The sequence below is a fragment of the Furipterus horrens genome, unplaced genomic scaffold (assembly GCF_987537825.1).
Source record: "Furipterus horrens unplaced genomic scaffold, mFurHor1.1.pri manual_scaffold_4, whole genome shotgun sequence".
NCBI classification, from domain to species: Eukaryota; Metazoa; Chordata; class Mammalia; order Chiroptera; family Furipteridae; genus Furipterus; species Furipterus horrens.
Window position 1 is genome coordinate 76,565,298 of NW_028327174.1, and position 15,104 is coordinate 76,580,401.

General features: G+C 37.5%; 1 protein-coding gene across 3 annotated transcripts in view; it reads left to right on the forward strand.

Annotated features, from left to right (window-relative positions):
• The window catches only part of SYT1 (synaptotagmin 1), a 393,501-nt gene that overhangs the window by 275,123 nt on the left and 103,274 nt on the right, over positions 1 to 15,104 (forward strand). For all 3 annotated transcript variants that reach the window (XM_090273654.1, XM_090273656.1, XM_090273655.1), the window contains exon 7: positions 11,725 to 11,842. In XM_090273654.1, the coding sequence (XP_090129780.1) occupies positions 11,725 to 11,842 (118 nt within the window). The remainder of the gene's footprint in view (positions 1 to 11,724; positions 11,843 to 15,104) is intronic.

Sequence of the window (15,104 nt, forward strand, 5' to 3'; positions counted from 1 at the left end):
GCACCATGAACTTTTATATTGAAAACACAAAATAAGGGTTTGGTAAACTGAGTTAATGAAGTATCAGACTAAGCAGTGCTCATTTTCTACAAACTCTGCAACATAAAATGGATCACTAGTCATTCTTTTGACAACACCATTTAGAATTCACTCACTTATTCATGTTAATTATGTCAGGCTATAGTACAATAACAAATAGATCCAGTTGTGAATGGCTCAGTAAAAGAGAAATTTATTTCTTGCTCACTCAATAGTACAAGGCAATTCTACATTGGTAGCTAGAGCTCTGCTATTCTTCAGGAACCATTCAGGGGTCCTGGTTTATTGAATCTCTGTCATCTCCATCATCTGTCTTCCAAGGTCACTCCAAGGTCAATGTCACAATCATAGGAGAGAGAAAAGGTCATAAGAAGGAGTTTGAGAGGTTAAGTCTAGAAGTGGTACACATCACTTCTCTAGTAGTCTCTGTCAGAGTTGAACATTCATTCTTTGGCTGAATAAAAGTGTACTAATCATCTCTTTTGTGCCAGGTACTATGCATATAAAGGGGACTATATACAGATGATCAAATTCCTAGAAGTGAGATACAATCCAATAATCACAAAAATCAATACCTGCTATGCTTGTTGTACATGATTATAATTATTATACATGGTTATAATACATTATTACTATAATCAATATTCCGAAGAATATGCGGACTACTAAAGAATATACAAGAAGGACTTTATTTAGTCTGGTGATTCAGGTTAGGCTTCTCTACATAAAGGACTTTTGAAGTGAGGCATTCAAGATGAGTACAGTTAACATGACATATTTAATGATATGAAGAAAACCGATGTGGCTAAAGCAAAGATGGGAAAAACGGCATGAGATGAGGCTTAGAAGTAAGCTGGAACCATATCCTGAAGAATATTATACTTGATAGTTAAAGACATGGGTCTTTATCCCAAGAAAGACAGAAGACCTATTTAAGGATTATAAGTAGATTTGTTATTTAAAAGGTGATTTCCCACTGTATTTTAAGGAGACCAACTAAGAACTATTGAAATAATCAAATGACAAATTATTGAATTAGGGTGGTAAACATTCTAATATTGAAATATTAGAGATTTATTGGATAGGGATGGAAACAAGTAAACCCATCTGAGAGATTCTAGTAGATTAAATCAGAACTCCAAAGAAGTCAAAGGTAAATAATTCCCAGTTTTCTGGCTTGAGCACCAGTTGGAGACTGGTACCAATCACTGAAACAGAATGAACAAGGATTTTGAAAATAGTGAATTCAACTTTTGGCATTTGAGTCTAAGATGTTTATGCAATATTCTAATGTCAAAATGACCAGGGGGCAGTTAAATATACAAGTCTAGATCACAGGTAAAAGATCTAAACTGAAGATATAAACTTGGGGGTTCCTTCTAGATTGTAACTAAAGCCATAGACTGAGATATTAGTTTATGAAGACAAGAAATGGGCTGGGACTAAACCTTGAGAAAGGAGATCAAGAATGAGTGACCAGAGGCAGATAAATCAAGAAAGCATTGTATTACAGAATCAAAAAAAAAAAAAATGAGAGAAGTCAATAAATTCTGCTGAGAGTTCAGGTCAATGAGACCTGAAAAGAATTTGGCTTACTAATATGAATGTCATTTGAAACCTTAACGGAAACCATCTCAACAAAATAATGCAGGGAAAAATCAGTGGAACATACATAATAGGGACAATAATTAGCCAGTTCATTCAAGAGGTTTGGCTATGAAAATAGTAGAGGTTTTTAGAACTATCTAGAGACTAGAGAGTGGTTCAAATAGGATTTTTGTTATAATAATAGCAAAATCTCATACAGTTCATTTTATGTGAGAGGCACTCTTCTAACTAATTTGACCTTATAGTTTACTATGTTTATTTTGTTCATTGATTTTTGTATGATTTGTTGTATTCAGTGCCTAGAACAGTGCCTGGCACATAAGAAATGCCCTATAAATATCTGTTTAATGAACATATAGTGAGTTTATGCCCACGTCTCATTCCAGTGCTCTTCCCACCACTCTGTTCTGTACCTATTACTTTTTTCTTAAATATATTTTATGATGTTGTTATAATAGTCCCATTTTTTTTCATTTGCTCTCCTCCACCCAGTACCCCACTTCCCTCGAGCAATCCCATTCCCCTTAGTTCATGTCCAAGGGTCATTCATATAAATTCTTTGGCTTCGCCCTTTCCAGAATTAATCTTAACTTCCCCCTGTCTCTTTTGTACCAACCAATTATGCTTCTTAATCCCTTCACCATTCTCCATTTCTCTCCCTTCCCCCTCGCAGCTGATAACCCTCCAAATGATCCCTATACCTATGATTATGATCCTATTCTAGTGTGTTTAGTTGGGTTTTGTTTTATTTTTTAGATTCAGTTGTGCATAACTGTGAGTTTGTTGTCATTTTTTAAATATGCTTTATTGATTATGCTGTTACAGTTGTCCCAATTTATTTTCCTTTAGTCCCCCTCCTCCCAGTGACCCTCCTCCCTCCAGTTGCCCCTCCACCCTAGTCCATGCTCATTAGTTGTGCATATAGTTCTTCTCAATATCTTCCTGTCTACTCCACTCCCTCCTACTATGCTGCTTAATTCCTGTACCATCTCCCTCCCTTTTCCCCCTTCCCCCTCTCCACTGACATCCCCTCATAATGTTCCCCATACCTATAATTTTTTTCCCACTCTCATTGCCTACTTAGTTTGCCTTTGTTTCAGTTCCCTAGCTTCTGTTGTTGGTTCTTGTGATACAGTTTTCATTTTAATGTTCATAGTTTGATTCTCTTTCTCTAAACAAGTCCCTTTACCATTCCATATTACAGTGGTTTGGATCTGATGAACTCCTTGAGTTTTTCTGTGTCCTGGAAGCACTTTCTCTGCCCTTCTATTCTGAATCACAGCTTCACTGGATAGAGTAATCATAGTTGTAGGTTTTTGCTTTTCATTACTTTGAGTATTTCTTGCCAGTCCCTTCTTGCCTGCAGAGTTTCTTTAGAGAAATCAACTGATAGTCTTATTGGGACCCCTTTGTATGTAATTCTCTTCTCTCTTGCTGCTTTTAAAATTCTCCCTTTATCCTTAATATTTGACATTTTGATTATAATGTGTCTTGGTGTGGTTCTCCCTGGGTCCAGGTTTTTTTGGAACTCTCTGTGCTTCCTGGACCTGTAAGCCTATTTCCTTCCCTAAGTGAGGGAAGTTCTGTTTCATTATCTTTTCACATAATTTTTCAATTTCTAGTTCTTCTTCTTCACCTTCTGGCAACCCCATGATTCGGATGTTGGCCCGCTTATAGCTGTCCCATAGGTTTCTGAGTCTCTCCCCATTTTCCTCACTTTTCATTTCCTATTCCTGCACTGGTTGACTGTTTATTCCTTCCCTGTGTTGCGATTTGTTGATTTGATCCATGGTTTTTCTTCCCTCACCATTTGTTTCATATGTGTTTTTGTTCATTTTAGCAGGACTAGCTTTCATTCCTTCCTTGTCTTGTTTAAGATCTGCTGTCAGGTGTGTAAGCATTTTTAAAACCAAAGCTCTGAGCTGTGCCTCGGAAAGATTTTCTATCTGCTGTTTTGTTAGATTAGATATTTGTTGTCTGGTCAGCTGCATCACCGGGATCTCTATCATGATCTGTTCCATCCTGACAGTTTTATGTTTACCTTTGCTTCCTGGGCGGGGCTGTCACACCTCCTACGCTATAGGGGGTGGAGCCCCGTGCACTGGTCACTACTGGGTGACCCTTCTCACCACACTTCAGCGTTTTATGTGTGAGGGTGGGGGTCTAAGATGAATTCTTGCCATTTACTCTCTGCTGAGAGACCAGGGACTTCTTCATTCATCCCCACCACCTCCAGCCTTCACAGTCTGGAGCAATGGGGGTTTGCCTTCCCTGACATTGGAACTGTGAGCTGCCAGGTCTGGCCTGCAGCCAGGGGTGCTCCCCAGGTGTTTTTCCCCTCTTTTTAAATACAGGTGTCTGTGCTTACCGCCATCCCTCTGCCATCATCACAGATGCAGCCACCAGCACAGCTTGACCTCTCCACCCCAGCTTCACCCCTCTTACTCAATCCGACAAGCACCACTTGTTTATAACTTCATACATTGGACTTCCATGTAGTTTTATTTTCTGGAATTTCTGGTTATTTCTGGTTTTGCAGTAGATGTATTCCTTCTTATTTATGGAGAGAGTGGTGCATGTCAGTCTAGGCCTCCATCTTGGCCGGAAGTCCTGTTGTCATTTTAATGTTCATAGTTTTGATCTTCTTTCTCTTAAATAAGTCCCTTTAACATTTCATATAATAATGGCTTGGTGATGATGAAATCCTTTAGCTTTACCTTGTCTGGGAAGCACTTCATCTGCCCTTCCATTCTAAATGATAACTTTGCTGGATAGAGTAGTCTTAGCTGTAGGTCCTTGCTTTTCATCACATTGGATACTTCTTGCCAGTCCCTCCTTGGCTGCAACGTTTTGAGAAATCAGCTGAAAGTCTTATAGGCACACTTTTACAGGTAACTCTCTGCTTTCTCTTGCTGCTTTTAACGTTCTCTCTTTATCTTTAACCTTTGGCATTTAATTATGATGTGTCTTGATGTTGTCCTCTTTGGGTCTAGCTTGTTTGGGACTCTCTGTGCTTCCTGGACTTGTATGTCTATTTCCTTTGCCAAAGTTGGGAAGTTTTCCTTCATTACTTTTCACATAAGCTTTCGATTTCTTGCTCTCCCTTTTCTCTTTCTGGCACCCCTATGATTTGGATGATGGCATGTTCAAAGTTGTCCCAGAAGTTCCTAAGCCTCTCCTCATTTTTTTCAATTCTTATACTGGTTGACTGTTTATTTCTTCCTTATGTTCCAAATCACTGCTTTGAACCCCAGTTCCCTTCCCTTCACCATTGGTTTTGTGTGCATTTTCTCTCGTTTCATTTAGCATAGCCTTCCCTTCTTCCCTTATGAATTTGCCATTCTTAAGCATATCTGTCAAGCCCGTGAGCATCTTTAACACCAGTGTTTTGAACTCTACATCTGTTAAGTTGGCTATCTACTTGTCGCTTAGTTCTTCCACTGGAACCTTGATCCATTCCCCCTTTTGGACCATATTTCTCTGTCTCCTCATTTTGACAGGCTCCTGTGTTTGTTTGCCTCTGTGTCTTAAGTAGAGCTGTCACACCTGTTATTTTGTAAGGGGTGGAGCCTTAGGTATTCATCAGTACCAGTGACCCATTTCACCACTTTGTGGCGCTGTATGTGGGGGAGGGGTCTGAGAGGAAAATATGCCGCTTGCTCAGCACTTGGCCCCTTTTCCAGGCACTTATCCTGCTTCCGTATGGGAGCACTTCCCACTGGCCTGCTGCTGCCACCACCACAACACTTTCTTTCCACCTTGGCTCCGCCCCTCCTACCTGTCTGGATGAGTTTTCTTTTTTATATCTTTGTTTGTTGTTTGTTTGTTTGTTTGTATCTTCCATGCAGCTCGGTTTTCTGGAACTTCTGGTTGTCTCTAGTTTTGAGGTAGTTGTATTCCTTAATTGTGTAGGGAGAAGCAGTTGTGTCTGTCTATGCCTCCATCTTGGCCGGAAGTCCTTGACTCTTACTTTTAATAGGCATTTTGACTTTCTATTTTTATCATTTTCATTATTTCAGAATGTCCACTTTTCTGATGTTTATTATTATTTTTAATAGGACTAGAAATGTATTTTTCTATCAGACTAGAAGCTAAAGGTGTCATGAAGAAACTAAATTCGTATTTAATTACATGAATGTTATTATTATAAAAGACTACCTTGATATAAGCTCTTAAGGACTTTGCATGTGCATTACTATGCCTAGAACATTATTGCTCTTTTCTTCAATGGGTTCACATCGATTCCTCCTGTGGAACCTTCACATCTCAGCTCAGGTATTGACTCTTCCAGGACCAATCTTATGTCACCAACAATCTATACATGCTAGTTCTGGTTGAAAGAGGAGAGCTAGAGACTTGCTTAAAGGTATATTTGCATGGCAAGCATATTACTTTTACAAAGAAATGTGTATCTGAATTTTCTGGAGAAACTGCTGATAATTACTAGGGATATAAATCTCTAATTAAAGCCCTCTTCTTTTTAGTTTGATTACCAGACCCTGCAAAGTTTCAACCTTCTCTTCTTGGTGCCCATAGCATTTGTGCCACCTACAAAGTGCAGTTAGCACAGTATTATTATTCTCTATCTAAATCTGTCTCTCCACCATATTCTAAAAATATTAAAGTCATATTATTCATCTAGGTAACATGGAGTCTAGAGCCTGAAAGAGTCCATGGTGAAACCCAACACTTGTTGAATAAGAAATGAATGAAGAATTGAACAAATACAAAGTTAATTGATTACATAGTAAAAATAAGTATTCAAAAACATAAGTTACTGCTTCATTCACCTGAACAATTTACTGTACATTTGTACACTAGGCCAGATTCAGTCTTTTTAGCCTGGATCTGTACACAGCAACATTTCATACTGTGACCATCTGGATCATTAGATGTAAATACTGATTTGGCAGGTACTTCAGGGCTATGAGAGTAGTTGTGGGAATAAAATAAATTTGAAAGATATCACTACACAAAGGACATACTGAAAGCCATCAGTTTTGTTATTAAAATTAAAAACCTGACATTGTCCTTCTTATAAATAAATAACATCTTAGTAGTTTCACAAAAAGAGAATATGCATAGTCTGAATTTTCATTTTAAGAGATTATGGGACTGCTGTTTAGTGCTTGTCCTCTCTAAATTGATTCCCAGCTGCAAAGAAAAAATCCTCTACTCAGAGAATCTATCACCACCTTAACAGAGAAAAATCCTAACATTAATATAAATAGAACATGTCTTTTTAAAATGTCACAGCATTAAGTCAACTCAGGTACCTTTTTAAAACTCATTCAAAAGTACAGCATTTCCAAGAAACATGTGAAATTAGCCCCATTTGCAAAAGTCAGTAAGTGAACCCCTTTTTTTACATATAAAATTATTCATGGTGTTTTAAAGGCCATCCAATAAATATTCATTTTAAATTGAACTATTTATTTATCTATTAGATATGACCTCTGTTCTAATACTTATGCTTTTCAAAAAAGGAAAAGTATTGCTGTAGTTGTCTATTAAATCATTAATTTGTGTCTCCTCTATTAAGAGGCTCCTTTAAAAAAAATAATGGAATTGTCAAGCAGCTCAGAATAAAGGTGCTTTCTGATCATTAGCTCCACATTCTTAAAGAGCAGGTTAATTTCTCTAAGTCTCACAGTTGGATCTTTCTAACACTAACTGGCAGTTTCCACCTAGTGATCAAGGCAATTGACAAAAATAAATTATACATAAAGCTGAAATTCCTAATAGTAATAAGGCACCTTCATGAGATAATTACAGCAGCAAAAGCACTCATCTGTTGCCTGCAACACTACAGGGTCTTGAAATTATCTTATAAAAACTATATTTCCAAGGAAAAACAATTGGAACTATTACAACAATATAATCAATAAAATATACTTAAAAAAAAGAATAAGAGAAGAAGTGGGCTGGGCAGGGAGGAGCAATGGGGGAAAAAGTGGGGCAACTGTAATAGAAAAATGATAAATTTTTAAAAAATAATAAAGAATAAGAACATCAAAAAAAACCTATATTTCCAGAAATGATAGGACTAAAATGCCAGTGAGAATAGAATATTCAATGGGATGGGGGGGTCAGCTGGATTATTGGTTTATCATTCCAAATGGTGATCTGATAGCAAAGACAACTCATAATTTTGAGTTAAAGGACCTTGCTTCAGCTCTATACTGACACCAACTAACCTGAGTCTCCAAGTTTTTATTTATAAAATGAACATAACAATATTTACCTCACAGAGCTGTTGTGGAGAAAACTAGACAGAACTGTCAAGAAGCAGTAAGGATCTGATGTAGGTTTGGGTATCATCTTTCTACATAAATTTTCCAAGAACCATGTTTTGTTTTGTTTTGTTTTGTTTTGTTTTGTTTTTAATCCTCATCTGAGGATATGTTTATTTGTTTTAGAGAGAGAGGGAGGTAGGTAGGGAGGGATGGAGAGAGGGAGAGAGAGAGAGAGAGATCAGTTGCCTCCTATATGTGCCCTGATCAGGTATTGAACCTGCAACCTAGGTATGTGCCCTGACAGGGAATCAAACCCACAACCTTTTCGTGTAGGGGATGATGCTCCAACCAACTGAGCCACCCAGCCAAGGTAAGAATCACTTTTGTTTCCCATCACCATAACCCCACTGAAAAAAATATTTTTAAAATTTAGAAAGATTTGGTTTCTAGAACTTCAGAGTGATAAACTGTTTAATATTAAATATTTTTCTATTACTAAATAATCATCTTTCTTCCAAAGTGACATATGGAAACTATAAGTGTTTGATGTGAAAATGTCCACATAAAACTGTCATATTGCCCTGGCTGGTATGGCTCAGTTGGTTGGAGTGTGGTCCCATAACCAAAGGGTTGTGGGTTCAATTCCCATTTAGGGCACATATTTAGGTTATGGAGTCAGTCCCTGGTCAGGTGCATATGATCTCCACCCTAGCATGCACAATCCCCAGTCAGGGTGTGTTTGAGAGGCAACTGATCAATACTTTTCTCTTGTATGGATGTTTCTGTCTCTCCCTTCCTCTCTCTCTAAACACAATGAAAAAATGTTCCTGGGTGAGGATAAAACAAAACAAAACAAACAAACAAAAAAAAAAACTCTCAGATCATGCTGTTCCTTCTGTGTAGATGACAAGAAATACAGTAAAACCTTCACATGCTAGAACCAGACTCCAGGGACAGGAGTTCATTGCCATCTAATTAAATGTCCTAAATCTATTAAGAGTAAAACCAGAATGAAATAGAAGAAAGTTGCCCCCATTCTCAAACTTTTCATTTTAGACAATTATTAAAGCTGATTTTTTAACATTTAGAAAAAGCATATACTTATACCCCAGATAGTTACAACTCAGATAATTTAATGAACAAGATAAAGATTCATACAAATTGGGTATTCTCCTCGCCTCTTTCTAGAGAATGAGTTTTTCTCTGTCTCTGCTTTTGCCCTGAAAGACACAACTTCCAGTGACTCACTTTCAAATATCTTACAGAACCAGAAGTAATAGTTTTAAAACACTGAAAAGTAACTTCAATTTATTAATATAAAAATACATGTTTAATTTGGTGTACCAAGTATGATAATTTTACAACCAAGTGGAAATTTTACATGTTCAAGTCCCTAAATTTGTTAAATGTAGATCTGTAAAGGGTGTTAAAATAAGTACTTTTCCACATTTCTCTTTCTCCCAAAGTTTCCATTTTAATATTTTCTTTCTTTTAAATAGTCATTCCTTCTCCATCCTATAGCTTTAAAATTACAAAAACCTTCACATATGTCTCCTACTTGAGTGGTTTTTCAAACTTTATAACTTCTCATTTTTAAAGCTAAATGTTATGTGAAATATTTAAAATTCCATATATAAGAGTGAATAATAAAAAGATACTGGAAGATAGGTAAGTTGTGACATTTCTTTGTTTAAAACAATTGAGATGTCCATAAATTAAATTTGGATCATAAAGAGAGGTGTCACTTAAGAGAGAACAGTTGTGTCTAGAATGCCTAATCGTGACTGTTACAGTAACCTGGTTCTGTCTGCAACAGAGTGAGTTTCCCAGGGAGGGTGTTGGACAAAAAGACAGAATCTGGCAAAAAGAACCTAATGGACATTTTTTAACAGCAATTTTGTTCATTTACATTTCTCTTCTCTCATAAGGTTCAGATGAATGTGTCTACACTTTTTATTGATTTCTATGATACTGTCTCATTCTCTCACTCTTTATTTTCAGACTATGAAAAGTCATTTATTCCACTAAATTCTCCTGATGTGCAAATTAATTTGTAGAGGTCACCGGGCACTTCAGGTGAATTTAACACATTAAAAGTAACTATTATCTACACTAATGGAAGTAAGCTATGACCTAGATAACTCAGACTGGGGGTATTATCTGCAAGTGCCATTTATTTGCCTTTTGGAAATGTGTGGGAAGCAGTAATTCAGGCAAGGACCCTGTCTTCAAGGAGTTTACAGTCTTGTGGGAAAACTAAGATGTGTGCACAGTAAGATAAAACAGTATGTCCTTAGTAACATAAGAGATGTGTGAGTAAGATGCTATGAGGACTCAAGCAATGAAAGAATTGGGGCTATAACCATATGTTGATATTTTTAATAAAAGCATTACTTAAATAGAAAGAACCCCACTTCTCACACACATGCACACACTGAATATATTACTTCCCAAGTATAGATAAAACATAGACAGGAAGAAACAGTTTTCTCTTTTAAAGGTGGGTATGAGTACCCTATAAAGGAATTACATTTCCTTACACTGTTAACTTATATCTAGGCAGTTATTTTCTCGCTGGAGACTCTGGCTGACTTAGTATTCATGAAGGTATAGATAAAGCCAAATACATGAGAGTATAACCTGAGAGGACCTGAGCACATGACCTTCTGTACCTCATCTCTATGGTAAAAGTCCATGTGTGGTTGTCTGACACAACCATTGCCTTCTTTGGGATCAGGACTCACTTTTTTGGTGGAAGGGAACAATAAAAAATAACCCTTGTTTACTATATATATAATTCCCCATGTCAGAAAGCAGTCTAGAGCTTCCAGCATCTGCCACCCCATCTCTCTCATGCTCATAAATATGAATGCAAAATTTCTAATATCATGGTTCTTAATTAGTTATACCAAAGAATAAGATACTTAAGGTGGGAGAACCCATAGCAATCCTTTCTAAAAGTATATATATATACACATATATGAAAATATATATATACATATATGAAAATATATATACACATATATGAAAACATATATTATATATTACACATATATAATATATAATATATATATATATGTTCTATATACCATCATCTTAAACTCTGACTCATTGGTTCAGAAATGCTTGGGTACTGGTGAATGTGTTTTGGTCCTAAAATGTGATATCAATGAAATAATGAAATAATGTGAAGGGCTATGGGATACTTTGTTTTATATTAATATGTATTTGTCTTCCAACCTGCCACCTAGATTTTTACAAATATTAGGATAAGGAAAAACCAAGTTATGCCTCACCTGAAATGAATAAAACTGAAAGTGCAAAAAATTCCTTTGTTGCCCTTCAGCTACTAAAAAGTCAGATGTCTCACCAACAGATAAAAATTTAGTGGAACACAAACAAAAGGCTCCCCCCCCCATATCTAAATATTAAGTATTGGACACAATCCTATTTGAGGTGTGAAGAGACCAAAATTTAGGTAGGGGTGATTCTACTAAAAAAATGTGTTGGGCTCTTTTCAAAGGTATTTAATAAAATTATGAAAGTTTGCCGAGGGTGAGACAGTGCTATTCAGAGTTGAGGCTCTAAAAAGTCATCTTGATCTCATTTCCTGAGCCATTGAATTATGGATCTAGTTTGATGAATGTTAAAGTACAAATGAGCTGTTTAAAAACTGAAGTGGGTTGCAATCAGTCTTGTTGCTACCTCGGTGAATGAAAGACCACCAGGTAAATGCCAATGAACTTAAAGAGTTCTCTAATTCTAATTGTCATAATCCTCCTCCTGAGGAATTTACAGTGTGTATGTACAAACCATATTCATCTTTATCTGGTTTTTGTAGCAAGAGAAATTGGGCGACATCTGCTTCTCCCTCCGCTATGTACCTACTGCTGGCAAACTGACTGTTGTCATTCTGGAGGCAAAGAACCTGAAGAAGATGGATGTGGGCGGCTTATCCGGTAAGTCTGTGCTGTTTATTTTTTAAATGCTGTTTCATCAGGGTTATCGAATGCATAGCACGCATGCTGTGACTCCCCAGACCTTAATTGACCACTCTTCTTCTTCCAAGGAGGCTGGAAGCAGTCTCGGAATTCATCCCGGCACAGTACCAGGGAAGCCACTCCAGTTTATTGGAATTGGCACAGAACACAAAATCTGTTTTCCTGCTTTGTAGCAAAAGTATCAATTGCCGGTTCTCTAACATTTAAAGCTGAAAATGTTTGCTTCTTCTAAAAGGCAATGCCTATGACTAATTTTAATTTTGTTGAGCTTTTGAATTTTTTTTAATATGCTTTATTGATTAAGCTGTTACAGTTGTCCCAATTTATTTTCCCTTTGTTCCCCTCCACCCAGTGACCTCCCCTCCCTCAAGTTGCCCCCCCCCTTAGTCTATGCCCATTGGTTGTGCATATAGTTTTTCTCAACATCTTCCTGTCTACTCCACTCCCTCCTACTATGCTTCCTAATTCCTGCAGGCACCATCTCCCCCCCTTACCCCTCCCTGCTGACCTCCCCCCAGTATGTTCCCCATACCTATAGTTCTTTTCCCACTCTTGTTGCCTACTTAGTTTGCCTTTGTTTGAATTCCCTAACTTCTGTTGTTGGTTGTTGTGATACAGTTTTCATTTTAATGTTCATAGTTTGATTCTCTTTCTCTAAACAAGTCCCTTTAACATTTCATATAACAGTGGTTTGGATCTGATGAACTCCTTCAGTTTTACTCTGTCCTGGAAGCACTTTCTCTGCCCTTCTCTTCTGAATGACAGCTTCGCTGGATAGAGTAACCACGGTTGTAGATATTTGCTTTTCATTACTTTGAATATTTCTTGCCAGTCCCTTCTTGCCTGCAGAGTTTCTTTAGAGAAATCAGCTGATAGTCTTATTGGAATCCCTTTGTATGTAATTCTCTTCTCTCTTGCTGCTTTTAAGATTCTCTCTTTATCCTTAATTTTTGACATTTTGATTATAATGTGTCTTGGTGTGGTTCTTCCTGGGTCCTTTTTTTTGGAACTCTCTATGCTTCCTGGACCTGTAATTCTATTTCCTTCCCAAACTTAGGGAAGTTCTGCTTCACTATTTTTTCACATAATTTTTCAATTTCTAGTTCTTCTTCACCTTCTGACAACCCTATGGTTCAAATGTTGGCCCACTTATAGCTGTCCCATAGGTTTCTGAGCCTCTCCTCATTTCCCTCACTTTTTGTTTCCTCTTTCTACACTGGTTGACTGTTTATTCCTTCCCTATATTCTGATTTGTTGATTTGATCCCTAGGTTTCTTCCTCTCACCATTAGTTTTGTGTGTGTTTTTGTTCATTTCAGCAGGACTAACCTTCATTCCTTCCCTGTCTTAAGATCTGCTTTTAGGTCTGTAAGCATTCTTACAACCAAAGCTCTCAACTGTACCTCAGAAAGATTTCCTATCTGCTGCTTCATTAGATTATATATTTGCTGTCTGGTCAGCTGCGCCACCAGGATCTCCTTCATGATCTGTGTCATCCTGACAGTTTTGTGTTTACCTTTGCTTCCTCAGTGGGGCTTCACATCTCCTATGCTATAGGGGGCAAAGCCCTGTGCACTCGTCACAACTGGACAACCCTTCTCACCATGCGATGGCAATTTCTGTGGGGGTGGGGGTCCAAGATAGATTCGTGCCACTCACTTTCCGCTGAGAGACTGGGAGCCTCCTCCTCCATCTCCACTCCCTCCAGGCCTCGCAGTCCAAGGCAATGGGGGTCTGCCTTCCCCAGCACTGGAATCACAAGCTGATGGGTCTGGTCTACAGCCAGGGCTGCTCCCCAGGTGCTTCTCACCCCCCCTTAAATACAGGTGTCTGTGATTACCACCATCCTGCCACCATCGCCACTGCTGCCACTGCCAGCAACAGCTTGACCTCTCTGCCCCGGCTTTGCTCTTCCTACCCATCCAGATTAGCATCACTTCTTTATAACTTCATACGTTAGATTTCCATTTATTTTCTGGAACTTCTAGTTATTTCTGGTTTTGCGGTAGTTGTATTCCGTCTTAGTTGTGGAGGGAGACAGAGCATGTCAGTCTAGGCCTCCATTTTGGCTGTAAGTCTCCTGTGTGTGTTTTCCTCTGTGTCTTAGGTAGAGCTGTCACTCCTGTCTGGATGAGTATTTCTTCTTTATATCTTTGTTTGCTGAACTTCCACGCGGTTTGATTTTCTGGAACTTCTGGTTGTTTCTAGTTTTGAGGTAGTTGTATTCTTTCTTAGTTGTGGAGGGAGATGCAGCATGTCTGTCTACGCCTCCATCTTGGCTGGAAGTCAAGTTTTTGGGTTTTGAGTTTTTTCTTATGGTCAAAATTCACCCATCATATGAAAATAGTCTTTTATCTGTACTTATTAGGGTATTTGATAGCCTGGCATGGTTTTTAAAGATGCTGTTTTATTAGAGATTCTTCATTTCAGCTGGACATGAACAATAAAATCTGTTTGAGGGTGACTCCCATGCAATGCATTTATTTTCTATTGCTTATATTGAGGATGGGAAAGACTTTTGGATTTAAAGTTCTATAAAATCAACCTTACTTGTTTCTTTTTAAGGTGAATAAAGTAGTATGCTCCTGATCAAAAGCAAAGTCAACTCAAGGACTTGTCATTTTCAAAGTTGAATGTAATGTTTTTTCTTTCTGTGCAATAAAATCAATTATATTTAATTTTTCAGTAAATTATTACAGTGAGAGAAATGTTCTTAATATGCCACAAGGTCATCATAAATAGACTATAGCTGTCATTGTTTGTGGCTGTGAGACTAGATCTAACACTACTGGTTATTCAGTGCTTTCTCTAATAAAAATATTGCATACTTCCAAAGGTCACACTAATGTGGCCTGGTGATTTTATATTCTCAAACAGTGATCTTCATCTGATGCGCCACCAAATTTTTTTAAAACATGCAATACCTGACTATTTAGTCAGTGGCACTGACCTCTTTTCCCTTAGATTCTCAAATTAAAAAATGATGACAGCCAGTACAATAGCAGTCTGGCTTGAATGAATCAAAATTATACCTATTTTTGTCAGATCAGCAAAAAAATTTTTAGTGTGCTGCAGAATTTTAGTAATTAGTTTGTGTGTGTCATAAGATGAAAAAGGGTGAAAATTGCTGTTCTAAAGTATAACAGCTAAAAACAAAATGCTAAAGCTGAGTTTCTACTTACTGAACCAGTAATTTGTTAATGGAATTCTCCTGGTGCTTC